At 33.9% G+C, this 26820-nt stretch overlaps 8 protein-coding genes and 4 non-coding genes across 20 annotated transcripts; 9 read left to right on the forward strand and 3 right to left on the reverse strand.

Annotated features, from left to right (window-relative positions):
• Positions 1–59: 59 nt before the first annotated feature.
• Positions 60–131, forward strand: TRNAK-UUU (transfer RNA lysine (anticodon UUU)). Its single transcript has one exon. It is a non-coding gene; the product is annotated as a tRNA-Lys (tRNA).
• A 926-nt stretch (positions 132–1057) lies between these two features.
• Positions 1058–2071, forward strand: LOC111792221 (16 kDa phloem protein 2). The gene is made up of 5 exons (XM_023673607.2): positions 1058–1185; positions 1275–1340; positions 1422–1560; positions 1655–1790; positions 1889–2071. Exons 1-5 carry the CDS (start codon positions 1116–1118, stop codon positions 1892–1894), a joined length of 417 nt encoding a protein of 138 aa, XP_023529375.2. The 5' UTR covers positions 1058–1115; the 3' UTR covers positions 1895–2071.
• Positions 2072–3146: 1075 nt separating this feature from the next.
• TRNAK-UUU (transfer RNA lysine (anticodon UUU)) lies at positions 3147–3218 on the forward strand. Its single transcript has one exon. It is a non-coding gene; the product is annotated as a tRNA-Lys (tRNA).
• Positions 3219–4745: 1527 nt separating this feature from the next.
• Positions 4746–5758, forward strand: LOC147794931 (16 kDa phloem protein 2-like). Its single transcript, XM_087120970.1, has 4 exons — positions 4746–4898; positions 5133–5271; positions 5379–5514; positions 5613–5758. Exons 1-4 carry the CDS (start codon positions 4829–4831, stop codon positions 5616–5618), a joined length of 351 nt encoding a protein of 116 aa, XP_086977096.1. The 5' UTR covers positions 4746–4828; the 3' UTR covers positions 5619–5758.
• A 2339-nt stretch (positions 5759–8097) lies between these two features.
• On the forward strand, positions 8098–8169 carry TRNAK-UUU (transfer RNA lysine (anticodon UUU)). Its single transcript has one exon. It is a non-coding gene; the product is annotated as a tRNA-Lys (tRNA).
• A 1412-nt stretch (positions 8170–9581) lies between these two features.
• On the forward strand, positions 9582–10605 carry LOC111792130 (16 kDa phloem protein 1). The gene is made up of 5 exons (XM_023673494.2): positions 9582–9710; positions 9800–9865; positions 9946–10084; positions 10179–10314; positions 10413–10605. Exons 1-5 carry the CDS (start codon positions 9641–9643, stop codon positions 10452–10454), a joined length of 453 nt encoding a protein of 150 aa, XP_023529262.1. The 5' UTR covers positions 9582–9640; the 3' UTR covers positions 10455–10605.
• A 1877-nt stretch (positions 10606–12482) lies between these two features.
• Positions 12483–12554, forward strand: TRNAK-UUU (transfer RNA lysine (anticodon UUU)). Its single transcript has one exon. It is a non-coding gene; the product is annotated as a tRNA-Lys (tRNA).
• Positions 12555–12627: 73 nt separating this feature from the next.
• Positions 12628–15077, forward strand: LOC111780480 (uncharacterized). Of its 6 annotated transcripts, XM_023660905.2 has the most exons (8): positions 12633–13033; positions 13109–13225; positions 13297–14015; positions 14095–14194; positions 14277–14336; positions 14409–14492; positions 14580–14684; positions 14769–15077. In XM_023660905.2, exons 1-8 carry the CDS (start codon positions 12785–12787, stop codon positions 15075–15077), a joined length of 1743 nt encoding a protein of 580 aa, XP_023516673.2. In that variant the 5' UTR covers positions 12633–12784. The 6 variants fall into 6 exon arrangements, with proteins under 6 accessions (XP_086974575.1, XP_086974586.1, XP_086974573.1 ...); XM_087118460.1 differs by having other exon boundaries at positions 12629–13033; positions 13303–14015; positions 14277–14492; XM_087118455.1 differs by having other exon boundaries at positions 12630–13033; positions 14277–14492.
• A 119-nt stretch (positions 15078–15196) lies between these two features.
• Positions 15197–17924, reverse strand: TAF7 (TBP-associated factor 7). 4 transcript variants are annotated; one of them, XM_087118477.1, is made up of 6 exons: positions 17683–17924; positions 17330–17469; positions 16985–17118; positions 16774–16893; positions 16350–16421; positions 15197–15598 (listed from the first exon to the last, which is right to left on the reverse strand). In XM_087118477.1, exons 2-6 carry the CDS (start codon positions 17442–17444, stop codon positions 15434–15436), a joined length of 606 nt encoding a protein of 201 aa, XP_086974603.1. In that variant the 5' UTR covers positions 17445–17469; positions 17683–17924; the 3' UTR covers positions 15197–15433. The 4 variants fall into 4 exon arrangements, with proteins under 4 accessions (XP_086974603.1, XP_086974596.1, XP_086974599.1 ...); XM_087118470.1 differs by having other exon boundaries at positions 17330–17472; XM_087118473.1 differs by having other exon boundaries at positions 17586–17924.
• Positions 17925–18719: 795 nt separating this feature from the next.
• Positions 18720–19909, reverse strand: LOC111791651 (expansin-A4). The gene is made up of 3 exons (XM_023673079.2): positions 19720–19909; positions 19322–19640; positions 18720–19122 (listed from the first exon to the last, which is right to left on the reverse strand). The coding sequence occupies exons 1-3, from the start codon at positions 19871–19873 to the stop codon at positions 18813–18815; spliced, it is 783 nt and encodes a 260-aa protein (XP_023528847.2). The 5' UTR covers positions 19874–19909; the 3' UTR covers positions 18720–18812.
• Positions 19910–20546: 637 nt separating this feature from the next.
• Positions 20547–22528, forward strand: LOC111802921 (FtsJ-like methyltransferase family protein). The gene is made up of 6 exons (XM_023687581.2): positions 20547–20709; positions 20794–20880; positions 20979–21041; positions 21150–21251; positions 21661–21928; positions 22011–22528. Exons 1-6 carry the CDS (start codon positions 20632–20634, stop codon positions 22127–22129), a joined length of 717 nt encoding a protein of 238 aa, XP_023543349.2. The 5' UTR covers positions 20547–20631; the 3' UTR covers positions 22130–22528.
• FZR3 (FIZZY-related 3) lies at positions 22502–25172 on the reverse strand. The gene is made up of 10 exons (XM_023686593.2): positions 24522–25172; positions 24315–24437; positions 24127–24231; positions 23856–24035; positions 23706–23768; positions 23418–23612; positions 23222–23323; positions 23075–23137; positions 22929–22997; positions 22502–22823 (listed from the first exon to the last, which is right to left on the reverse strand). Exons 1-10 carry the CDS (start codon positions 24984–24986, stop codon positions 22770–22772), a joined length of 1419 nt encoding a protein of 472 aa, XP_023542361.2. The 5' UTR covers positions 24987–25172; the 3' UTR covers positions 22502–22769.
• Positions 25173–26820: the final 1648 nt, after the last annotated feature.

Genomic DNA, 26820 nt, shown 5'->3' on the forward strand with positions numbered 1-26820 from the left:
TAATTTAAGCTTTTTTATTATTAGAATATATATATTGTTGTTTGTTTTACTACAACAAGGCCGTCTTAGCTCAGTGGTAGAGCGCGTGGCTTTTAACCACGTGGTCGTGGGTTCGATCCCCACAGACGGCGTTCTTGCATTTTTCAATATCAATATTGTTGTTTTTCATGCCCCTTTCTTCTCCCCATCCCCATGCCTTCTTCTTCTTCTTTTGCCTTCTTTTTCGCGTTATGTAATCTTCATTTCTTTTATGCCTCAGTTACAGGTTTCACCCACAGCCAAAATCCAAGATACCAGCATTAAAGTTTCGTTTTTTTTTTTTTTATAATTATAATTCAAGATTTTTGGAAGTGAGTCCCACATGGGTTAATTTAGAGAATGATCTTGATTTTATAAGAAAAACATCTCTATTAATATGAGGTGAAACTAAAAGTAAAAACATGAGAGCTTATGGTTAAAGTGGACAATATCACATCCTTGTAAAAGTTTGATTTTTAACCCGAAGATAAAAGAGCAAAAAGTTAATTCATTATTATCTATCCGGTTGCTGCTTACTTTGATACGGACGAATATTTAAATTTTATATTTGACTGAATATATTCTTTTAATTCTATAAATTTTTTAAATAGTTTTTTTTTTTATAACATTGTCAATAGTATAGTTGATATAGGTTAAATTTTGTTGTCACAAGTAATTATCGGTCATAAATTCTTGGTCAAGTCATGTTTTATGAACGATTTTGACATTGTGTGTGGTTGGAAGAACCCGATTCTAAATAAAAATAAAATCAAAACTTAAAATTAATTAAAAATATTAAAGTGATCATAATTTAATAACAATTGACATACATCATTAGTCATAAGCGTAAAATGATATTAGAACTAAAACATACATTTAATAATTTAAAATTAATACACATGTTTAAGATAATACTAAAAAAGAATAACAATTAAAGTGATATTTTTTCTTTTTTATTTTGAGAATCGAATATTATACTTTATTAAATTTGATCCGGTATTATCCTTATATATAGATATATATATATATATTTAAAGCCACTGCACCATTGTATTCCTTCAACTTCATCTTCAAGGTTGACAGACAGAGGCAAAGCGATGGGGATGGGTATGTTGGAGGTCCACTTGATTAGTGGTAAAGGACTTCAAGCCCATGATCCTCTTAATAGTAAGCTCCAATCTGCGGTTTCTGTTGCTCTCATGGCGCCTATGCTCTTACTTACTTATTAACCTATTCATTTTCTCCCCATTTCGCAGAACCAATTGACCCTTATGTTGAGATCAACTACAAGGGCCAAGAACGCATGAGCAAAGTTGCTAAAAGTTAGTCTCTCTTTTTCTTTCCAACCTCAAAATTTTTATAAATTAATATCATTCTTGTTTGTGTGGTTTTAAATGGCGCAGATGCAGGACCAGATCCAGTATGGAATGAGAAATTTAAATTCCTAGCAGAGTACCCTGGGAGCGGTGGTGACTTTCATATCTTATTCAAGGTCATGGACCATGACGCTATAGATGGTGATGATTACATTGGCGATGTCAAGTAAGATCATTGATCTTCTCTTACATAATTACTACTATTATTATCACCACCACATTCAAAGTTTACTAACGATAGAACTGAATGATGATTGCAGAATAGATGTCAAAGATTTATTAGCGGAAGGAATTAGAAATGGATGGTCGGAGTTACCGTCTAGAATGTACCAGGTTATAGCACACAAACTTTACTTCAAGGGAGAAATTGAAGTTGGAGTGTTCTTCCAACGGCAGGTAATGGAGCATGTTTAGTGTTTGAATGTGAGCTGAAAATGACATGAACATTTGTGTATAAGGTTAAGCTTATTTGGTTTGATTTAATGGTGAAATAGGGATAATTAAGGAAGAATAAGTGGGAGGATGGAAGCAAAGCGAAGACTACGTGGCTTGCCTTCTTCAAACGTATTCCCTAATGTATGCAAACTTGTTATAATTTGAATTTCTACCTCTTTTGGTATGTTATTCAGATTCTAAACTATGAATTAACATAAATAAAATAAAACCTATCTTTTTAAGTCTTGACTCGATTCGTGAATCCCATATACGGTATTACGAGTAACAATTCTCACCAACTAGATTTCAATTACATTTTTTTATTTTAATGAATGGTTTATTCATATTTACAAATTTGATATTAGATAATTTAGTGATCATGTAGTTGTATGGGTTTGATCCCTATTGAGAACATTGTAAATTAGCATGTGTTAAAAATAATTATCACTAAAAATTTAAAGTCTATATCAATAAATATGTCAACAAAATTTTAAACATATAATTTTTTGTTTTGTAATGGGCCCATTTAAACATTTTTATATAATAGTTTTTAACTTCGACAATATTGAGATCATAAATAAACCGTGACCATTTTTAAGTCTATCTATAACTTATATTATTGTATTCTAGTCTATCTCTAACGTATACAATCTGTAATGATAGAAAGAAGTTTTTTTTCTCACTGGATTTAATAAATAAATAAATAAATAAATAAAAACCAAGGAATTCGAATTCATTTTGTATAGAGTAGTGTGAAAAACCGTTTTTATTGTTTACTCACTCCTATTTAAGTTCATACTGCATTTCTTAAATTAGTACTCCTATTAATGACAAGTAAACGAATTTAATTATCGAATTTTATCAAAAGTTTCTGATCGTTTTAATATTTTCTGTAGTTTCTGGATCAACATCTCCTATAAGTGAAAAAATTATGAATTATTTTATAAATTAACACCTAAAATGACACAAAATTAGATAGATAGAAAATTTTTAATTTCATGATTTATCTTTATATTTTTCTTACTTTAATCTATTCTCAATAAGTGTTTATATTTAGTTTTATGACAATGTTAAATTATGTTAATATGTTATCATTTTTTGTTGTTTGTGAACTTTTAATATATTTTAGATTGTATATGAATAATTATAAACGGCGGATAAATAAATTAAAAAAAAAACTATTTTTTTTTTTAACAAGAACAAACAATTTTTATTGGGAATGTCTAACCTTGAAAATAGACCGTTGGGTTAAAAACATCCCTCAACCCAATAATATATATTATTTATATTAGTTCTAGAATGAATTAACACAACAAGGCCGTCTTAGCTCAGTGGTAGAGCGCGTGGCTTTTAACCACGTGGTCGTGGGTTCGATCCCCACAGACGGCGTTCGTTTTTTTATCATTAAAACAGTTCATAATATTAATGAAATGCACATTCTTATTTCTGACAAAAGTACCAATAAGAACATGAGAATTCCAATGTCCGCCGTCAATTTCCATTGATAAAACAAAAAAAGAATCTCATTTCGGACTCTGCATGGCCCTTTCTTGTCCCATCGCCATGCCTTCTTCTTCTTCTTTACCACCTCAGGTATATCCATTTTGCTCATGGCCTTTCTCTGCATCAACTCAAAGCGCTGCATTCCAAAAACCAGCTTTAGTAACCTGTTTCACAACACAACCACAGATTAAATAGAGTTGATACTTGAAAATCTATAGAAGTTGTATCAAAATAATTTCAAATATGCATACTATACATAAATTACATTTGACTAAATATATTCTTTTAATTCTATGAATTTTTTAAATGCAAAACATGGTTAGTATTTGATATAGGTCAAGTTTTTTTTTTTTTTTTTTTTTTTTTTTTTTTTTTTTTTTTTTTGTAAAATAGTAATTTTCAGTCATAAATTCTTGGTCAAGTCATATTTTATGAATGACTTTTGACATTTTGTGCAAGAAGAATCAGATTTGATTCTAAAATAAAATCAAAATATATACTAACATCCAAACTTAAAACAAATTAAAAATATTAAAGTTATCCTAATTTAATAATATTTATGATTTTAAAAAAATGAAATTAGAACTAAGACATACATTTAATAATTTAAAATTAATACACATGTCTAAGATAATACTAAAAAAGAATAACAATTAAAGTGATATTTTTTGTTTTCTATTTTAAAAGAGAATCAAATATTATACTTTATTAAATTTGATCGGGTTTTCTCCTTTTAAATGCATGTATTATAAAAAAAGAATATATTTATTAGAAGACAGGTAAAAAAACTTTAATCTAAATTAAAATGTTAGTAGTGTTAGACGAACACGACTCTCCACAATGGTATGATATTGTCCACTTTGAGCATAAGCTCTCATGGCTTTGCTTTGGGCTTCCCAAAAGGCCTCATACCAATGGAGTTAGCATTCCTCACTTATAAACCCATGATCATTCCCTAAATTAGTCGATGTGGGACTTCCATCATCCAACACCTCCCCTCGAACAAAGTGCGCCTCCCCTTAATCGAGGCTCGACTCCTTTGGAGTCTTAGTCATTTTTGACTGCCTTCGAGGAGGGGCTTGACTCCTTTTCTTTAGGAGTTCTTTGTTCGATATTTGAGGATTTGAGGATTTACCAATTTATTGGCACGACTAAGTTTAGGGCATGGCTCTGATACCATGTTAGACGAACACGACTCTCCACAATGGTATGATATTGTCCACTTTGAGCATAAGCTCTCATGGCTTTGCTTTGGGCTTCCCAAAAGGCCTCATACCAATGGAGTTAGCATTCCTCACTTATAAACCCATGATCATTCCCTAAATTAGTCGATGTGGAACTTCCATCATCCAACAAGTAGAAGGCAGCCAGACATCTTTGTCGTGGAGCTGCGTGTGCGACAGTAGCAGCGGCAGTGGCGGGTCATCTATATAAACCCACTGCGCCTTTGTATTCCTTCAACTTCATCTTCAAGGTTGACAGACAGAGGCAAAGCAATGGGGATGGGATTGTTGGAGGTCCATTTGATTAGTGGTAAAGGACTTCAAGCCTATGATCCTATTAATGGTAAGCTCCAATCTGCGGTTTCTACTTGCTCTCATGCTGCCCTATGCTCTTACTTGTTAAGCTATTCATTTTCGCCTCATTTCGCAGAATTAATTGACCCTTATGTTGACATAAACTACAAGGGCCAAGAACGCATGAGCAAAGTTGCTAAAGGTTAGTCTCTCTTTTTCTTTCCAACCTCTTAAATTTTATAAATTAAACTCATTTTTTATTGTGTGATTTTAAATGGCTCAGAGGGAGGACCAAATCCAATATGGGATGAGAAATTTGAATTCCTAGCCCAGTACCCTGAGAGCGGTGGTGAGTTCCAAATCTTCTTTAAAGTTATGGACCATGACGCTATAGATAATGATGATTTGATTGGCGAACTCAAGTAAGACTATCGATCTTCTCTTACAATAATTACTACTATTACTACTATTACTATCCACCACCACATTCAAAGTTTACGAAAGGGATGGAACTAAATGACTATTGCAGAATAGATGTCAAGGATTTATTAGCGGATGGAATTAGAAAAGGATGGTCGGAGATATCGCCTAGAATGTACCAGGTTTTATTACTCAATCTTTACTTCAAGGGAGAAATTGAAGTTGGAGTGTCCTTCCAACGACAGGTAATGGTGCATGTTTAGTGTTCGAATGTGAGCTCAAAATGACATGAACATTTGTGTATAAAGTTAAGCTTATTTGGTTTGATTTAATGGTGAAATAGGGGTAATCAAGGAAGAATAAGTGGGAGGACGGAAGCACAGCGAAGACTACGTGGCTTGCCTTCTTCAAACCTATTCCCGAAATGTATGCAAACTTGTTACTAATTTGAATTTCTACCTCTTTTGGTATGTTATTCAAATTCTAAATTAAGCATTAACATAAATAAAATAAAAAAAAAAACTATGTTTTTAATAATTGTCTAATTAATCTTACCAACCTCAATCTCTCTTGACTCACAAGACACGACTTAGTTGGTAAATATATCGCTCTAACTATGTGGTCATGAGTTCATAAATCTCATATACAACATTATGAGTAATAATTCTTTTATATGTGAAATAATATTTATTATAATTCGGCTAAATGTTATGGGTATGATTCTCACAAACCAAATTTCAATTACATTTTTTATTTATTTGAATAGAACTTCATGATCATTTAGCGACAAAAATTCTAATTACTCTTATCATGACAATTGAAATTATGTCGATTTTTATTTATGTATGAAAAAATTTAATAAATGGTTTATTCATATTTACAAATTTGATAGTGACCAACAAAAATATTCATAGTCTACTGATATTACAAATTTAATAAATATGGCAACAAAATTTTAAATATATAATTTTTTTTTTTTTTTTTTTTTTTTTTTTTTTTTTTGTAATGGACCCATTTAAACATTTTTATATAATTGTTTTTAACTTTCTAAGTCTATCTATTAACTTATACTATTATTGTATTTGAGTGACCAATAATAAAAAAATAAAAAAAATAAAATGTTTTTTTTTTCCTCTACATTTAATAAATAAAAACGAAGGAATTCGAATTCTCAGTCTGTGAAAAACCGTTTTTAGTCTTTACTCGCTCCTATTTATGATCATACAACCTTTCTTAAATTCATTTGAAAATGTGGTGTACATTCAATTCGATAATTCAGATCAATCCAACCGAACTATAAAGGTTGAGTTGGGTTGAGTTAACCTTTCGAATTGAATTGGGTTCATTTTTTGGAACCTGAACTGAATGGTTCGATTCATATTCATGGAACAAAATTTTCGATTTGATCCGAGTCAAATAAAAATATATAAAATATATTAATAAATTAATCATAATAATGTATTTATTAGAATGGTGGTTCCATCTAATTAAAGACTCTCACGCTCAAGTTTAACGCAATCAAGTACATTATTATTTTTTTTATTTTGTTTAATTTATATATATATATATTAAAAATATTTCAATATTTCATACTATTTTAAAACATATTATAAATAAACTAATATATAACTATTCATACCTTTTATACTATGATATAAATAATAAATTAATAAACAATCCTTTAATTTATAATTTAAGAATATAGTTATAACAGATTTAATGATGAGGTATATGTTTAGGATATAAATAATAAATTAATAAACAATCATTTAATTTAAAAATATAGTTTATAACAGATTTATTAATTATGATTTATATATACATTTAAGATGTTTCGGTTATTTTGAAACAAAAGAGGTTTATTAATTATGATTTATACATACATTTAAGTTATTTTGGTTATTTTGAAACAAAGGCAGTTTATTAATTATGATTTATACATACATTTAGGTTATTTTAGTTATTTTGAGACAAAGGCGTATAATATTCAATGTTATTATATATATATTTGAACAATTTTGAAGTAAGTGGTCTTTTATGTTACGATATATAAAATGAATTTTTTAAATACAAATTTCTATAAATGCGTTTGCAAAGACATAAAAGAATTTTTTTACTCTCCATCTTACATTGGACAAGTAAATAAATTTAAATACATCATTTTTATTTATTATTGGACCAAGTAAATAAATTTAAATAGAGAAGTTGCCCAAAATATTTCAATTATTAAGAGTATTTTTTAAGTGGAATTTTTTTTTATTATTATAAGATTTGAGAGTAAACACTGAAAATTAGTTTACATAGATTTATAAGTTCCGTTATAAAATTCATAATTCTAAATTTTAATTATTGATTATCTATTTATTGCAACATTATTATATCATATTTTATATATATAATGATTGAGTGTTCTCTAATTTTTTTTTTTTATTATTATATACAGTATTTTTAAACTAATGATTTTTATTATATTTTTAATTTTGTGATTTATCGTTATATTTTTCTTACTTTAACCCATTCTCAAGGAGTGTCCGTATTTAGTTGTCTTTAATTTTATGACAATATTGTATTATGTTAATATGTTACAATTTTTGTTGTTCTTCATTAATTTTTTTTTAATAATTATAGATTGATTTGTATTTGTTTTTGAATTTTTAATATAATTTATGTAGATTGTATATAAATAATTATAAAGATGGGTAAATAATTTAAAAAAAAAAAACTAATTTTTTCATTTTAACAACCTGAAAATAGAGAGTTGGGTCGAAAACATCCCTCAACCATAGATATTGGTTTTATACTGCTTCAGTATACGTTATAACGTCAAGGCCGTCTTAGCTCAGTGGTAGAGCGCGTGGCTTTTAACCACGTGGTCGTGGGTTCGATCCCCACAGACGGCGTTTAGTTTTGTTTTTCAATATCAATCTGGTTGGCTTTTAATATCTAAAATAGTAAATTGGTTCTTCCTAAAGTTACCAATAAAAGAATGATTTGGGTTTATAAATCTGGTTGGCTTTTAACATCTAAATAGTAAAATGTTTGTTTGTTCTAAAATTACGAGCAGGCATAATTGCATGGGAACAAGAGCAATGATCCTGAGTTTATGGTCAAAGTGAACAATATCATAATGGTTGTTTGTTCCGCCTAAAATTACGAGCAGGCATAATTGCATAGAAACAAGAGCAATGATTTTGAGTTTATGGTCAAAGTGAACAATATCATATTATGGAAGTCGTAATTTCTAACAAGCTATGTTTCTACTAGGATAATGGGAACATATGACTATGTAGCTCTTGAATATATGATCACAAGTACAAAGAATGAGGACGGATGGTGACATGACTGTTAAAAAATCATCCAAGTACGGTCAAGTCCAATAATTATATGAATTTATTGTCTACCTATTTTATAAACAAATTAAGATAAAATTTAAAAGATTACAGGGTGGTGTACTGTAAATTTCAATAACTTTGCAAAGATACAAAAAATGATCATTTATTATTGATAGGGTACAATCCCTTTTACAGGAGAATTTCATCAAAAATTAATAACAAGAAAAGGTAACTAACAAACTAACTAATAACAAAGAAAAATACTAACTAACTACCTCAACATGTACATCGTTTGACATTTAAAGTAAATAATCTTCTATCCAAAATAACTATTATTTTTTCTAAATATCCTGTAATCTTTTTTTAATTGGCCTCAATAAAACTGTTTGTTTTTTACCCAAAATAATAATAATAATAATAATTAATTAATTCATTATTATATTATATCTCATGGCTGCTTACTTTGATTGGTACGAATACTTAAATTTTATATTTGACTGAATATATTCTTTTAATTTTATGCTTTTTTTTTATAACACTATCAATAGGTCAAGTTTTTTTGTCACAAGTAATTTTCAGTCGTAAACTCTCAGTGAATCATCTTTTATGAATAACGGTTAGACACTATGTGATTGGAAGAACCAGATTCTAAAACAAAAAGAAACATATAAAAATAAAATCAATATATATAAAAATATCAAAACTTAAAATTAATTAAAAATATTAAAGTGATCATAATTTAATAACAATTGAGATACATCATTAGTCATAGGCGTAAAATGATATTAGAATTAAATCATACATTTAATAGTTTAAAATTAATACACATGTTTAAGATAATACTAAAATAGAATAACAATTAAAGTGATATTTTTTCTTTTTTATTTTGAGAATCGAATATTATACTTTATTAAATTTGATCCGGTATTATCCTTATATATATATATATATATATATATATATATATATATATTTAAAGCCACTGCACCATTGTATTCCTTCAACTTCATCTTCAAGGTTGACAGACAGAGGCAAAGCGATGGGGATGGGAATGTTGGAGGTCCACTTGATTAGTGGTAAAGGACTTCAAGCCCATGATCCTCTTAATAGTAAGCTCCAATCTGCGGTTTCTGTTGCTCTCATGGCGCCTATGCTCTTACTTACTTATTAACCTATTCATTCTCTCCCCATTTCACAGAACCAATTGACCCTTATGTTGATATAAACTACAAGGGCCAAGAACGCATGAGCGGAGTTGCTAAAAGTTAGTCTCTCGTTTTCTTTCCAACTTCAAAATTTTTATAAATTAATATATTCTTGATTGTATGATTTTAAATAGCGCAGATGGAGGACCAAATCCATTATGGGATGAGAAATTTAAATTCCTAGCAGAGTACCCTGGGAGCGGTGGTGACTTCCATATCTTATTCAAAGTCATGGACCATGACGCTATAGATGGTGATGATTACATTGGCGATGTCAAGTAAGATCATTGATCTTCTCTTACATAATTACTACTATTATTATCACCACCACATTCAAAGTTTACTAACGATAGAACTGAATGATGATTGCAGAATAGATGTCAAGGATTTATTAGCGGAAGGAGTTAGAAAAGGATGGTCGGAGATACCGCCTAGAATGTACCATGTCTTAGCACACAAAATCCACTTCAAGGGAGAAATTGAAGTTGGAGTGTCGTTCAAGCTGCAGGTAATGGAACATGTTTAGCGTTTGAATGTGATCTCAAAATCACATAAACACTTGTATATAAGGTTAAGCTTATTTAGTTTGATTTAATGGTGAAACAGGGCGGCGGGGGATGTGGAGGATGTAACCCATGGGAAAACTAAGTGGCTTGGCTTCTTCAAAACCATTGGGGAAATGTGTGCAAACTTGTTGCTTTGAACCAATTTGAATTCCTACCTCTTTTGGTAGTTATTCAGATTCTAAATGTCAAACTACTATGAATTAACATAAAATAAAGGCTATCTTTTTAAATAATTATCTAATTTGATTTATGATATTATAACATCAACCCGATTTTACTCAATTATAAAGTATATCGCTCTAACCATATCGTCATGGGTTTGTGACTCCCATATACAGCGTTACGACTACCAATTTTCTTGTACATGAAATAATATTTACTATAACGCCTATTTATTTATGGTTAAATGTTATGGGTATGATCCTCGCCGCTCTTTTATTTATTTGTATAGAATATCCATACAAATATATCTTTTAGTTAACTATTTCAATTGAAATGAAGTCATTTTAATGGATAGTTTATTCATATTTATAAATTTAGTTAACCGTTTATATAGTTTAGTGATTGAGCACGCGAATTTTAACCATGTGGTTTTGTAGGTTTGATCTTCATCGACAACGTTATAAATTAACATTTTCATTTTTATCACGAGCATATTAGCAAAAAGCCCACATAAATTTTTTAATGTGCCCATTTGAATATATTCTTAATAAATTTGGGTGTATTTATTAATTTTAAATTATAAAAGCAGAAAAAGTTGTAGATAATTAAATTTCTAACCATGGAAGATATGGAACAGTTCGTTTATCGTCAATTTTTGTATGACACAGTGTTAAACATATTTAGTACTAAATTATAATTTACCATATATACATATTTTATTATAAGGCAAATATATGAATATTTGTTTTCCTATCATAGGTTTCTCTTATTTTCATTTATTACTTTTTTCATATTCTTATAATTTATTTTATTATAAATAAGATAACTTTCTCACAGTTTAGGCGTGGTGGATTATGCAAACATTCACACACAAAAGACTTAATAAAAATGATCATAGCCATTACAACTGCTTATTAGTTTTTGATAATGTACATGTACAAATATCACAATAATATAGTACACATTATACATATTTTGTTCACGGACATCCACAAGACGAATAGTTTCTTATCTATTCCAATACAATTGAAGAGGAGATATTACATGTATCTATTGTGTAGAAATGAGTGATCGACCTAGCTCCCACGATTAGAGTTGCGAGTAGCAGAAAAGGTGTAAGCTACCACATGTAAATGGACATATTGTATTCTTATTTGGATTGGTATACCTTACTTTGATAATATCCAAATTTTATATTTGGTTGAATATATATATATATCTACATATACATTTTCTTTGGATTCTTTGTCCAATTTTGTCTTAATGGGTTAAAATTTTATATTTTTAAATAATAAATTAAAATTTTAAATTTTTCGGGCTAAATTGTAAAAGTAATTTTGGGTGATAGTATGGAATTTAAACTTTTGTAGTATTAAGAATTAAATTCGAAAAAAAAAAATGTGAAGATGTATAATATGAATGGTTAAAATTAAAAACTTGAAAGTATTATTCAATGATAATTGACATATTTCATGGAATTAGCAAAAAAAAAAAAAAAAATAATAATAATAATAATAAATAAATAAATAAAACAAAAAATAATCTTAAAATTAAAATATATATTTAGTATTTTATAATTTTACTTCACATGTATATGAGTATTTAAGATAATATAAGAAAAGAATATAAATTAAAAGAGTGATATTTATTTATCTTTTCATTTTAGATCAACCATAACAAAAATGAAAATGGAATATTATACTTTATTAAATTTGACTGGAACATTATTCATTTAAAAAAATTATTGTACTTACAAATTTAAAAAATAAAATAAAACTAATTTTTTAATATTCAAAATTTGACTTAAATTTTTATTTTTTATTTTTCGTAAAAGATAAATAACAAAAAAAAAAACATAAAATTAAATAAAAAATTGAATATTTATCAAACTAAAAAAATTATAGAGGAATCTAAACCAATATATTATTGTTTGTATTATAGTAACAAAGCCGTCTTAGCTCAGTGGTAGAGCGCGTGGCTTTTAACCACGTGGTCGTGGGTTCGATCCCCACAGACGGCGTCTATTGTGTTTTTCTTATATTGACTTTTTTGTTCTGTCAAATTTTTTAGAACAGAAAGCTTTGTGTTGTGTCTGTATTCATTCATTCATTTAATTCACCTTCCTCACCTCCCACACCTCTCATATTAATGAAATCCACATTCTTATTTCTTCCAAGAACACCATCAAGAATCTCATGAGAATTCCAATCTCAACCGTCCATTTCCATCCACAAACAAAAAAACAATCTCATGCATCTCTCATTTCCTTTCAAATTTGTCTTTAAAGCTCAAATCTTTAGTCAACTCTTCCCCCATTTCATCCTTAATGCCACCCACGATCACACCCCTCTCCCTTTCTCGCATTTTGAATACAACCCTCTTCAACTTTCTGCTATCTTCTTCTATATGTTCCTCTCAATCCCAAAAATCATGAAATTTGAAGACTTTCTAATGGACCCAACCGCACCTCATCAGCGCAAACTTGACCTTCAGGGTGAAGTGAGATTCTTTCTTTCTCCATCTCTCCCTCTCTCTTTTCAATCACAAGCACACACTAATCTGGTTTTTCTTCAGGTTCTCAAGTTAGAGGAACAATTGCATGGTGAACAACAGCTCAATAAGGCTCTGCATTGGGCTCTTCACGGCCCTTTCTTGTCCCATCCCCATGTTTCCTCTTCTTTACCACCTCAGGTACGTCCACTTTGCATTGGTTTAAGCAATAGTAATGCCTAAGGGATTTCTTGATTCTCTGTTCTTTGTAGATGCAGCTGCTCATGGAAGAATTGGGAGTTGTGGAGAGAGAGATTGAACGGCTAGAAAGAAAGGTTGAAGAGCTGAAGTTGAACTTGTACAAGGAGAGGGAACAGAATAAGGAGTGGGAAATTCAGCAGAGGCTTAGATGCCTTTGGCGGCACAACCTGCTCTTGAATGGACCTCAAATTAATGACAGCTCTGTTCTTACTGGCCAGCGATCCAGATCCCACCATTATGATGAACTTAGAAAAGATATAATGCTGAGTGAGCGGAGATTCTCTTCAAGTGCTGCTTCTGACATCCAGTGTCTTCCACCAAGGAAGAATGCAACGAGAAGCCGAAAGCAGAGCCAATTAGAGAAAGAAACTTGCAGTGAGACACCAAATGAGCTTTCAGAGCAGTTGATTAAGTGTCTCATAGGCATTTATGTTGATCTAAATCAGCCTTCATACACCAGCAAAACTTCACCCAATATACCAAAACATGGCCTTTCCTGCATCAGCTCAAAGCGCTGTATTGCAAAGACCAGCTTCAGTTGCAAAGCGCCTCAGCTCACCTTGTCTTTTGATTATACCTCGTCCAATCCCAATCCTTATAGTATACTGCTGCTTGACTCAGAAGGCGGTGTGAGGAACGTTGGCCCTTATAAGAACTTCATCCACATTACGAGAACGTCTTTCGACATCGGTAGACTGCCCGAGTGCTCAACGTCAATCAGAAAGTTGAGGTGAGTAGCAGCCTGCTTAACCAGATCGCCACATAGCGTTGAAACTTCAAATTGTTCTTTTGCTTCCTGATCTTTGCAGGATTCTTATTCATAAGCTGAGCAATGTGGAGTTGACCTTTTTGACGTACAAACAGAAGTTGGCATTCTGGATAAACATTTATAACTCCTCTATAATGCATGTACTGTAAGACATGTAAGACACGGATGAATTGCAGCTATGATCCTATTTGAATATACTGACTGTAATCACCAAAATTTCAGGCATTTCTTGAACATGGGCTGCCATCGACAACTGATAAACTCTTGGCTTTGATGAACAAGGTATATGCCAATGTCCCAAGTCCTAAATACCAAAACAACTCTGAAGCTTTATGTGATTCTTCTGTCCTGCAGGCTGCTCTTAACGTTGGGGGGGTAGTTCTCAATGCTCTGGCTATTGAACATTTCATTCTTCGGCATCAAAATGAAACGAAATATGTAAGCGCTACCTGTCTTGTAGTTTATACTTCAAAACTACTATCAGTACATGACGATGGTTCATTGAATATGTTGTTCCCTTTGAAGCCTGTGGATGAGAAGGAAATGCTGCTTCGACATGCCTATGGCTTAGGATATCCAGAACCAAATGTGACATTTGCTCTCTGCAGAGGCAGTTGGTCTTCTCCTGCAGTAAGTATCTTACTTTTTCTGCATATTTTATGAGCATCAATGAATCTTTGAAAGAAATTGACGGACTGTTGAAACTTTATGAAGTTAAGGGTGTATACGCCAGAGGAAGTGGTGAACGAGTTGGGGATGGCAAAAGTCGAGTATCTGGAAGCATCGGTGGGGATGACGAGCAAGAAGAAGATAATGGTGCCAAAGCTTCTTCAATGGCACATGAAAGATTTTGCAGACGATATGGAATCACTGTTGGAGTGGATTTATAGCCAACTTCCTCGCTCTGCAAGCTTGAAGAGGTCGATAATGGAGTGTTTAAACGGCGAAACTAAATCTCCCATCCATAAAATGGTGGAAATTCAACCTTATGAATCCAAGTTTCGATACTTGCTGCCCATCTAATCTAAGTCGTATGCAGATGCAAGTGAGGGGGATTTGCTATTCATTCTCTCAGGAAAGGCTTAGCAGCCATATGTAATCTTCATTTCTGTTATGTCAAACAAATGACCATCTCTTACCCATTGTGTTCAAAGCATTTCCACATTAGATAAAACTCTATTCAAATCGTTCTTACAATTATGCACCAAAGAAATCATCCAGTGTTCTGTTTCTAAACGCTAGGGACAATAAATGAACTTGTAAACACTAAAGAGTTGGGGTACAGACAACCAGTCTCCATGTCTTTTCATATACAACCAGGTTGATACAACTTTCATCAGAGATGCAAACAGTTTGGTCTGAACAGCATAATAATATACCTAATCAATTGAATGATCAGAGTCATCAGAGTCGCTCCTTTCAGGCTCCCCAACAGTTGTCTCAGTTTCCATCACATCAGGCTTCGCTGCAGGGGTGGATGCAGGCTTTGCACTTGCATGATGAGAATTCTCGTGTCTATCATCTTGATGTTCAGCCACTCCAACATGTGAGAATGCTCAGTTAAGGAACCTCTAAGGTTAAAATGTAGCATAAGATCATAACTTTATGTCAGAAGAAGAGGAGCAAAAATGCATATTGTCAGTTTCAGTTCCCTTCAATCAAGAATTTCATGAGTGCTAATTAAAATAAGTCTCAGTCCGCCATAATTTTGAGATGTAAACAATGTTTATGATGCGGGGATGTGTGGGATCCCACATTGGTTGGGGAGGAGAACAAAATATTCTTTATAAGGATGTGGAAACCTCTCCCTAGCAGACACAACCTTGAGAGGAAGCCCAAAGAAAACAATATCTGTTAATGGTGGACTTGGGCTGTTACAAATGGTATTAGACACAAACACCGGGCGATGTGCCAGTGAGGAGGCTGAGCCTTGAAGGGTGGTGGACACGAGGCGATGTGCCAGCAAGGACGCTGGACCCTAAAGAGGGGTGGATGGGGGGGGGGGGGGTAAGGAGGTCCTATATCGATTGGAGAAGGGAACGAGCGCCAGCGAAGACGCTAGACCCCGAAGGAGGCGGATTGTGAGATCTCACATCGGTTGAGGAGAAGAACAAAACATTCTTTATAAGGGTGTGGAAACCTCTCCCTAGCAGACACGTTTTAAAACCTTGAGAGGAAGCCCAAAAAGAACAATATCTGCTAATGATGAACTTGGGCGGTTACAGGTTACGGGATGGGTACATGTTTCATAAACTAATATGGTAATGAGTTTCAAACACATAAATTATCAAGGATATCTGCATTTTCGGTAGTTCCTCCTGCCATGATGTTTAGTAGATCTTTCTCCACCCGTCGTACAAGCTCAGGCTGCCAAAAAGAAGAGAGAAAGAATCAGTATGTAACAATCAAAAGACACTTTCTAAATGCAACAAATTTTGATGTGAAGAACAGAAGAAAATAAAGAACTAATTCTCTTGTTGAGAAGATATGTCACGTATAATGAAAACGCTTAAGATATCATTATTTCCCTATAGATTTAAGAGATCATTGTTAATTTAGAATTTATATATGAGACACACACGCCAAGCATAAACTATATTCATCCAATAATTTGTCCTCAACAACCTACTCCTTGTTACAAGTAGGAATCTAAATGGATTATCATGTCGTACAGCAGTTTACTATCAAGCTAGCAGTAAGAGGGATAAGAATGGCATACATTTAAATCCGGCTCTCTTCGAAATCTACGTTTTCGAGCATCCCTCATAGGAGGGGTCAGGCCATGTCTATACTCGGTTGAATCTGGCGCAGGGTCGCCTGGTTCTCTGACCATAATCATCTGTTAAAATGATAGCATCCCATAAAATCTAAGAAACAGCCAGATGATATCACCTGAAATGTATAGTCTAACGATTTTGATACAATTTTACCTGGGCAATGTCTGCAGCTTTGATTAGCACAGTATCATCGTATGTTTTATATGATTCCACTACACAAGGGAGATCCAGAAGTGATGCTGGAAAATGGTCATCACCAATGGCAAAAGTGCCACTTCTCCCATCCTCTGTGTGACAATTTAAGAGGCCATAAATAGGCAATTAGGCCAACCCTCAAAATTAAGATAAAACCATACTGCACAGTTTCATCTATTTCCAATGCTAATCAGTCCAAAAGTCTAGAAGTTAATCTATTCATCCAACATCACAGTTAATGTAATGAAAAAAGCACAGAACAGGGAGATTGGACCAGAAGATGAGTGCATAAGTTTGTTTTACCAGAGAAAGACAAATCCAATGAAGTATCTTCAGATGAAGAAGCATTTTCATTCAGTAGACGTTCAATTCGTTCAGCAACAGAAGGTGGAACCCTCAGTACAAATTGCTCCTCCATGACTTCAGAGTCCAAATCAATAAAACTGCTGCACAAAGAAGATCAACCATCGTAAACGAAAACCATTTTTATTCTTTGTAAGGTTGATAAACAAAATCATCATTCGGCAATGAAAAAGAAATAGGGTTCTAGAAATAGTGCCTTTTGGGTAATCAAATCTGGAAAGAAATGGGCTTCCAAACGAAAATTGGTTCAATTCATCTGGTTGATTCAATTTGAAAACATAATCTTGGATTACCTTGTATTCTTGAAGGGTGTGTTGGTGTCAGGTTTTTTGTATCCTGTGCTATGAGCTTTTAACAGCCCTTGTACAAAATCAAGGATACAAAAGCCGTCCCCCACAATTGACGGTTGCCGCCGCCGGCGAGGGAGAAATCGAGGGGATAGCTGCGAAAGAGAGAAATCGAGGGGTACCGATAGCGCGGGGGAAAGAGTCGAGAGATACTGAAAATCCAGAAAATTCCATCTTATTTAAACCATTTTAATAAACTGAAAAATACCTTCTTCTTTTTTTTTCTTGTAGATAATTTACCTTTGATTGCTTTATTACCATTTTAATTTTTAATTTAGGATTTCTTTTACCATTTTTTAATAAATATTATATTAAAAAATAAATATTCTTTAAAAAAAGAATAATAGACGGATAAAAATGAGAATTTGATTTCCACAAGTTCTCAAAGGAAGTACAAGTAAAATAAGTAGCAAGGAGGGGGACAAGAAAGACGTTCCGTTTCCGTCTCCGTCCCCGTCCCCGTCCCCGTCACCGCTCGTGGACATCTCTATTTTGAATATTTATATTAATTTCTTATTACTTAATTTGGTTTTTATTTAATTTTCACTCCCTCTTAATTACTAATAAAATACAGCATAATGTTTTTTTTAAAATAAACTAAATCAAAATTAAACTTAAAACTATAAAATAAAATGTATTTTGAAATTGAGTAAGTAAATAGAAACTTACATGTTTGGCTTAAATTTAATTTTTATTCTCTACCAGTAAATTTTATCCATAAATTTTCATAATATGTATTCTAATCTCTTAATTTTTTTTTAAATTAATCATTTTTCATTTTATCCAATGATCATCATTAATCAGTGATTTGAAATCATGCTCATATCAATATAGTAGTACACATAATAAATAACACGACCAACTAAATTTTAGTTTTATTAATATAAACATTCTTATACTAAGTTTTTAGAGTAAAGTTTAATACATCATGTAGTGATAAATAAGTTGGTAATGCGTAAAGTAGAGATGGAGCTCTTTCATCATTACCACAAACTTAACATTAAAACTTACCCACATACATACATACATACTTTAGTTTATAAATTTCTGAAAAATTGAGAGCCAAAATGGAGCAATTAGAATCTGAAATTGTTGGCAGTGAAGGTTTGACCAAACTGCCAATGAGAAGGAACAACGTTGGAGGAAGTCAAAACCCTTCCATCGCTGCCTTTAACACTAAACGACAGTGATTGACCCACTAACACATCGTTTGACTGCCAGTTTTGACCCCAATTACGTGTCATGCTCATCCACCCTGTCTTCGACCCCTTGATGCTCACACTCACAATGTCCCCAGCGCCTGCCACGTTGGTTATCAGTACCAGATTGAAATATTTGAACCCATTCATCGTAAACCTCATCCCTCCCTCCCTCCTGCATCCCACCCTGCAATCATAAATACATCAATTAATTTATAAAATGATCGTGAGTTTATAATTAAATAATATTCCCTCTATTAGTATGAGGCATTTTACGAGTGGACAATATTATACTATTGTGTAGAGTCGTGTTCATCTAACATACATAATCTCATCAACAATTTGTCACTAAACGACGGTAAAATTTATGTTTTGGCCGTACTTACCTGCGAAACGAGATGGGGACGATCCCGGCGCGGTACTGGGCGATTTTGAGGAACATGGGCATGGACAGGTCGAAGTGAGGGCGAGGAGGATTGCACCACCCGCCGTTGTCATTAGGGAGTGCATAATTGGGAGGACAAAAGTTGGTGGCTGTCACGAAAATCGAGGGGTTTCCAGCGTGGCACCATTGTGGGTCATTCACGCACTTGATTTCGAAACAAGCTCCACAGCTGGACCCGTCGTTGAACAGAGCTGTGCTCAACGCTGCCGTGTTCACGCCGTACCCCTGGCTGTATAAGTTGCCGTAACCACACGCGCCCCCTGTAACCATAGCTAAAATATTAATAAGATTAAAAAAAATTAATTAAATTAACTGAAAAAGAAATTGAATTTTGAATACCCATAGTGCCGGAGGCGTCATTGCCGCCGTAGAATGTGGCGTGGGCGCTCTGCCAAGGGCCGCCGCCGTAAACTCCGTTATGTTGTCTACATTCCACGGCCAACGACATTATTAGCAAGAAAGAGAGCAATGCTGTTGAAACAGTTGCCGCCATTACAGAGAGGAGTGGAGGATTTTACTCTGAGGAAAACGAAGAGGGCGAAGGGGTATTTATATGAAGAAATTAAATTATGGGTGTTTTTTTTTTTTTTTTTTTTAAGAGAAATAAAAGAACAAAATAGGTGGCAGGGGGGGGGGGGGGGGGGGGAGTTGAATTGGGCACGGTTGGGACGGCACGAGACGGTGCGCTTTACGGGTTTAACATAAAGGATTATTGAGTGACGTGGCAAACCGTTTAATCAATCCACCAACAAGATCTATGAGATCGTCCACGTCATCAGGGGGAAGGGGTTTTCTTTTTAGTTTTATTTCTTCCCAACGACAATTCACCAACCTACTAGATTAGTTTGACTTCCACATGTGATTATGTGAATTATTTTTGCCATCCCAAACCTAAACTTTCTTTCTGTTCCAGAAAATTAAATTATTTATGCTTTACACATGCAATTTCAAATTCCGTGAAATAAATAAATAATGCAAAAGGCAAATAATTAATATATATGGAGAGACATAAAAAAAAAAAAAAAAAAAAAAAAAAAAAAAAAAAAAAGTGAATGAATTTTAAAAAATTAAAAAATTTAAAAATTATCTGTAAATTAAAAAATTCGGATTATTTTATTATTTGCAAAATTAAAATTCCGCATCCCTTGGTCGAGTCGGCCCTACCGAGAAGGTCTAAAACCCTAGAGAAGGGGTTTAGATACAGATAGATTTTTGAGCTTTCCCAGGAGGAAGGATTAGGGGAAGAAAGAAATGAGTGGAGCCGGAGCACCCGATTTCTTCTACAGAGAAGCTCAACGTCTTGGCTATGTCGCAAGATCCGCCTTCAAGGTAAAAACCCTTCGTCTCACTGTTTTTCCGCCTCCTTAGAACCTTCAAGCTTCGCCAATCTTGTTTAAATGTGTTTATCGACAGTTGCTTCAGATTCAGAAGCAATTCAAATTGATTACTTCAGGCTCCTCCGTTTTGGACCTTGGTTGTGCTCCCGGTGCCTGGCTTCAGGTCTCAATACTGCATCATCCTTCACATCCATTTCACAATGACTTCGCAAATATTTTCTTTTTTGGGTGAAATGTATTGATTATGCCATTTGAATTTAGGTAGCATGCCAGAGTCTGGGGCCTCTGAAAAGTGGAGGCTCTGTCGTGGGTATTGATCTCAAGGTGAACTGTTTATCTTCTTCTGGGTTACTTAATTGTGATGTCAATCTGCTGATCTTATTTTTCGGATAGTAGTAATGTATAACAAGAAATGTGGGTCTTGCAGAGCAGAAGGTAAAAGTTCCTCATGTGCATTGTGACTCAAGGGTTCAAACTGTTTGTGCTGATGTAATGAACCTTCCCAAAAACAAATTGAAGGCACTATCTCCTAAGGTAACTGGACATATAAAAAATCGGAAATTTCTTATAGTAGTATTATTTATACCAATGTCATTAACATAGCTCAATTGGTTCACTGGTAATATTCCTGTACAAGCATGATCTCCTCTTTGAATGGCGTTATTAATATCACCCAATCACCTTCTCTATGTTTTTGCACAAACCATCTTTGATAGCATTCAATGGAAGTGCAAGCATTGTACAATTGTATGGCTTAGGGGATATGATATTTGCTCTGTACCTTAGAAAATTGAAGTTTGTTTGATAAAAAAAAAACATAAACATATTACTCCTGTATGCGAGGAGTATGAATGTGGAGTGGCTGGGTAAGGAAACTTTACAAGTTGCAGAAAACAAGTCACGCTGTTGAAATCTAAATTCTGTTTATTGCTTGGTTCTGTAGGAGAAAGGATTCTCCGTAATACTCTCCGATATGTGCCCCTCGGTTTCGGGAATCACCACTAGAGATGCAAGTTTATCAGTTGAATTAGGGATGCAGGCAGTTAATTTGGCTCTCGGAGAAGCTGCATTAAGTCATGGAGATGATGTTATGCATGGGAAGAACAAGGAGGACAATGTGGATGATTCAGCTTCAGTCTCAGATTACGATGGCGTGCTGCAAAAAGGAGGCCACCTCGTTATAAAACTTTTGGAGAGTGAAGATACCCAAGGTAGAATTTTATTTCCACATAAGAAGACTATAGTTCGTTTGTAGAGATCATAGTTGGTTTATCTTTACATTCTTTATTCCAGAATTCAGCCGGATGTTGAAACCACTCTTCAAAAAGGCATCCTGGTTGAGGCCTAAGGCTACTAGATCGTCATCAAGAGAGATTTATCTTATATGTCAAAGCTTGCAGGCAAAGACATAAATTTCAAAATTGAGCTGACTGCAACCGTACTCCATTTACAACTAGTATACGGGATGCGAGCCAATCCCAGAGTACTTCGAAGATCCAAATATCAATCAATCAAAGAAGGTAACTATAGATTTTGTAGTGGAGTTCTTGAACCCACATACATAGAAACCTCGACCAGACTTGCATTGGAGTGACTACGTTTTTTCACTCGTTGCAATGCGAATGAATTACTTGTGAGATTTGTTGAGTAAATTAGTTTGTTTGCTATAATAACACTTGTTGGGATTGGGTGAACCAATGCACTGCTCTCTAGTTAGAAATGTGGCTTTCATTGAATTGAAATTGTGTTGATCAAGAACAAAAATACTCTTATTCACTGCTCTCTAGTTAGAAATGTGGCCTTCATTGAAATTGTGTTGATCAAGAACAAAAATAAACACTCTTATTCTCACACACTCTCTAGACATATCTGAATCAAAATAATTCTCTGTTGAACATGTCACTCAGACTACTCTCTTGCACACAACACATACACTTTACGTGCGTGGAAAGAATTGCAGAGACTGCACACGATCACATATCAAACTGCATTTACAAATATGAATTATGAATGAGAGAATCAATAAAATTAGCATCCCATGTGAGAATTTTGTCACCGAATTTGCGTTCGTCCCAGAGACCACAGGCCCGTATCTCTGACTGGTGTCTGAAAAACCAAACCAGAGACAGACACACAACATTAAGTGTTTGCGCAAGCTAAAGAAGAATCTGTAAGTTCTTGTAAATAAAGTAACCATGTCTTCTTATTTACCTGTGTTTTCATTGATGGGAAGATATTCCAGAAACGAAGAGTTTCATCTCCTGCACCTGTTACTATTGTCTGCAAGAGGCCATTTATGAGACTCTAAAAGTGGCCATCGATATGAAACAAGTAGCATTAAAAGCATATTCAAATACCTGACCGTCGGGAGACATTGCAAGGTACAGCACCCTCATTGTATGTCCAGTTAGTGTAGCAACCTATTGATTGAGGAAGGAAAAAGTTAACATATCTAAGGCTGAGAATTTACATTTGTCATACTGGAATTATGTTAGAAAACAAACCTTTCCCATTGATGGATACTTCCACACCATAATCTGGTTCTGGGAATACCCATGTGTACTCACAAGTTCATTAACATTTTTACTCCATGCCAGATTGCAAACCTGAACAAAATTTGACAATTTTATCAAGTTGAAGTTGTGGTAAAAACAAACTAACACCCATCATTACAATTCTTCACAGGGCTCAAGGAAAAACCTGGCTTCCAGTGTCGACACACTCCAACTGGTGTCCATTTGCAGTGTTCCAGAAACGAATGCATCGATCAGCAGTTCCACCACCTGATGCAAGAAGACCACTTTGGTGGGGTGACCAAGCAATGGCCTTAACAGCAGCTGTGTGCTCAGTTAGTCTCAACACAGGATGCTGAGAATGCTGATTCCATACCAAAAGCTATTGATACCCAACAAGAAATCTCGTTATTAAATGATCAGATCAAAGAAAGAGGCCTCTTTGCAGGATGGATATCTATATATCTATCTATACCTGATTGTCATTTCCACCGGAGGCAAGCTCTCTGTCATCATTTGACCATTTAAGTCCACAAACCTGCAGTAGTGCTTACAGGAATTGATAAAAGCTTCCAAGGTTTCTAGTCCAGTTATTCAATCTGCAGGGAAATTTTCTCATTCTCACCTCAGATTTATGGCCGACGAGCTTGTTCACAAACTCACTAGAAACCCGGAGATCATGTTGAAGAATGTTACGGTCTCTGCTTCCAGATGCTAAAATCCGAGAATTCCACGACAAAACACCTGTTCTTGTTTGATGTCCTCCCATGGTTCTAACTTTCTTGCACTGACTTCCATCCCATATCTATTCATTACAATGGAACAATATGAAAAGATATGATTTTTTTTTCCTGAAACACGAGCTCAAACACCAATCTTTATGTTCTTTTATGTACCTGAACTTGACCAAGATTGGTTCCAATCGATATGTAGGAACCCTCTCTAGTCCATTGGACTGAGCATACACCATCATTGGGTCCCAAATCACATAACTTAGTCACCTGAAAATGGAATAAACAAACACACCATGAGAATGGGTAAACAAAATTGATATAATACGAGTTGATCTGTGAAGTAAACCCACCTTGCAATTTGATGCACTCCATAAGTAAACACAAGTTCCAAGTCCCACAGCCAATGTATTCTGTGAGGACCAATCCACAAGATTCAAGTAAAAATCATCTTGAAGCGATGGAGCATCCAGAACCTGCAGCAGAATCAAGGAGGAACCTGAATACGTCTTTGTTTCCACATCAAAGGAGAGCAGATTTTAAAGAGTTCAAAAGGAAACCTTATGTGGGGTCTTGGGAACCTTTCGAGGTGGCTTTGGAGGGGTTGAGGTTTCAGAGGAATACCCCGCATCTTGACCGAAAATAGAAGGGGAATTTGGGGTAGAATGTTCAGTCTTGAACCTCAGCATGTTCTTGCTGGGGCTCATAGGCGACCCTTGGCCTTGTGAACCTGCAGGGGAAAAAGAACCAAAATCAGATCCAAAAAGCTCCGATTTCAACAACCTGGAATACGCCTCATTTGCGCCTTCTTTCACAGGGGAACCCTTTTCAATCAGCCCAAATGTGTGTAGCCTCGACGACGATCTACACGGTATGAATCTATCACTACAAGTCGAGGTTTTCGAAGGTGACGACAAGCTCGATATCGCTCGAAAGGAACCCGATGACGACTCGAGCCGAAGTGACCTTTCAGCCATTCCAGCTGGAAGATTTAGCCCACTTTTTTTCGCTTGAGGTGAATCCATTTTCTGTTCCTTTCTTCTTCCTTCGTTCTAAGAAAGAAAGGGAAAATCACTAAGAGGACTGATAATTTCAATACAACAGAGAAAACCAATAAGGAGTCTCCTCTGTTTTTCTTTCTCTTCTCTTCTCTGCAAACAGAGTGGGCTTCTTCTTTGTTTCTGATCACAGTTTGGAAGAGATAACGGTCAAATTTTGGTACGATTTATTATATACAGAGGGGGAGCGGGCTGAAAAGGAAAAATTAAAAAATTAAAAAAAAAATACAAAATTTCATAAATATTTTAAGATTTGGGGTTCTTTTTGGAAAGTTCGCAACGGTAATGTGTATAATCCAAGCTCTCGCTTAGCTGGCTTCATCGGCTTTTGTACAGAGTACGCTAGCTTGGCTTTCGGCCCAATGGAATAAGCCCATTTCGATACTGGTCTGGCCCAAAACTAGCTGGAAAGCCCATTCTTCAAAATCGCATTTCCCCACATTTTAAACTACTAGATCTTATTATAAACTCTTAATTAATCATTCAAATGTGGATTCATATAGGTTTAATACAGGCTGTACCACGCCCAGCACAGTGGCTGTCGGATTCCACCGCCCCGGCAAAGGTTAAAGTCCACCCAAAAATGGATATTGAGTTTCCACAGACTCAAATACCATCATAAAATGATGGTAGCTGAGACACTGGTTGAAAATTGTCATCAAGATTTGGTTCATTAAAACTTTTGGTAAATGGACATTAGGGTACAACAACACTTAAATTAAATGTAAAAGAACGATTTCACGACATGTTCGACTTTTGGTTTAATATTGTAACCAATTCGAAACATTTAATATTCCTTAGTTTCGATTCACTCTATTGATTGGTGGGTTATTTGGTGGTTCCATCTCTAATAACTTACATCCTTTCAATCAGATACGTTCATGATTCTTTTTCCTTTTCCAATCTTAATTGTTCTATAGTGTGTTCTTGTAAAGGGCATCATGTACGATTCAAATATAATTGCTTTTTTTCTTTTTCTTTTTGTCAGTTTGATTTGAGAGCTACTTGACAACCTTAGTTAGGTGAAAAAAAATTTGGGTGACACATAACCTTAATTCAAGCAATTATATGATGTTTTGTTAATTGTGTTGGGAGAACTGGTGATCTAGTTTCAAACTCCATCCGCTCAACTTTAAATCTAAAAAAGTGTTGCGATTTTTACCATTTAAATTTTAACTTTGTGAGTCGGAAAGAATATTCTTAGTTGAATTAGAGGGATTTTTCAAATCTTTATTCTCTAAAATAGGAAGGCGAATAACATCCCAAAGAGATAAAGGTACCAAATGTATTTTCAAAGATCTTTAATTTCCAAATATGGTATAGAGTGAGATGATGAATAAAGATCATCAATGACGGTCCCCTACTCCAGAATGACGGTTTCCTACATTTACCCGATAAAAGTTCAAATATAATATTTTTAGCAGTTAAACTATGTTCAAATTGACTGTAATAAAAATATTGGTATCAACTTTTATTATAAATGAATATATCTTTGAGAAAGACAACAAAATCATGTGACATGATGCCCAAAGATTTCTAAGACCATACTTTATCACATATATGTTTTTTTTTGCTATACTTCAATTAAAAAATGTTTCATAAATCATGTTGTTCTACCTCAAAAGATTACACTTTTTGTTAGGGTATGAATATCTTTACGAAATACAACCAAAGTGTTCGTGTTGTACCAAGAAAATCATGTGATGGTAAGGCGCCAATCATGTCATCTGATATTATATTTTTACCATCCTCCTCTTTCAAATATGATATCAGTTTATTCATATATCTCTCATTTACTTGG

The sequence above is a fragment of the Cucurbita pepo genome, chromosome 1, assembly GCF_057944985.1.
Source record: "Cucurbita pepo subsp. pepo isolate OVF chromosome 1, ASM5794498v1, whole genome shotgun sequence".
NCBI lineage: Eukaryota > Viridiplantae > Streptophyta > Magnoliopsida > Cucurbitales > Cucurbitaceae > Cucurbita > Cucurbita pepo.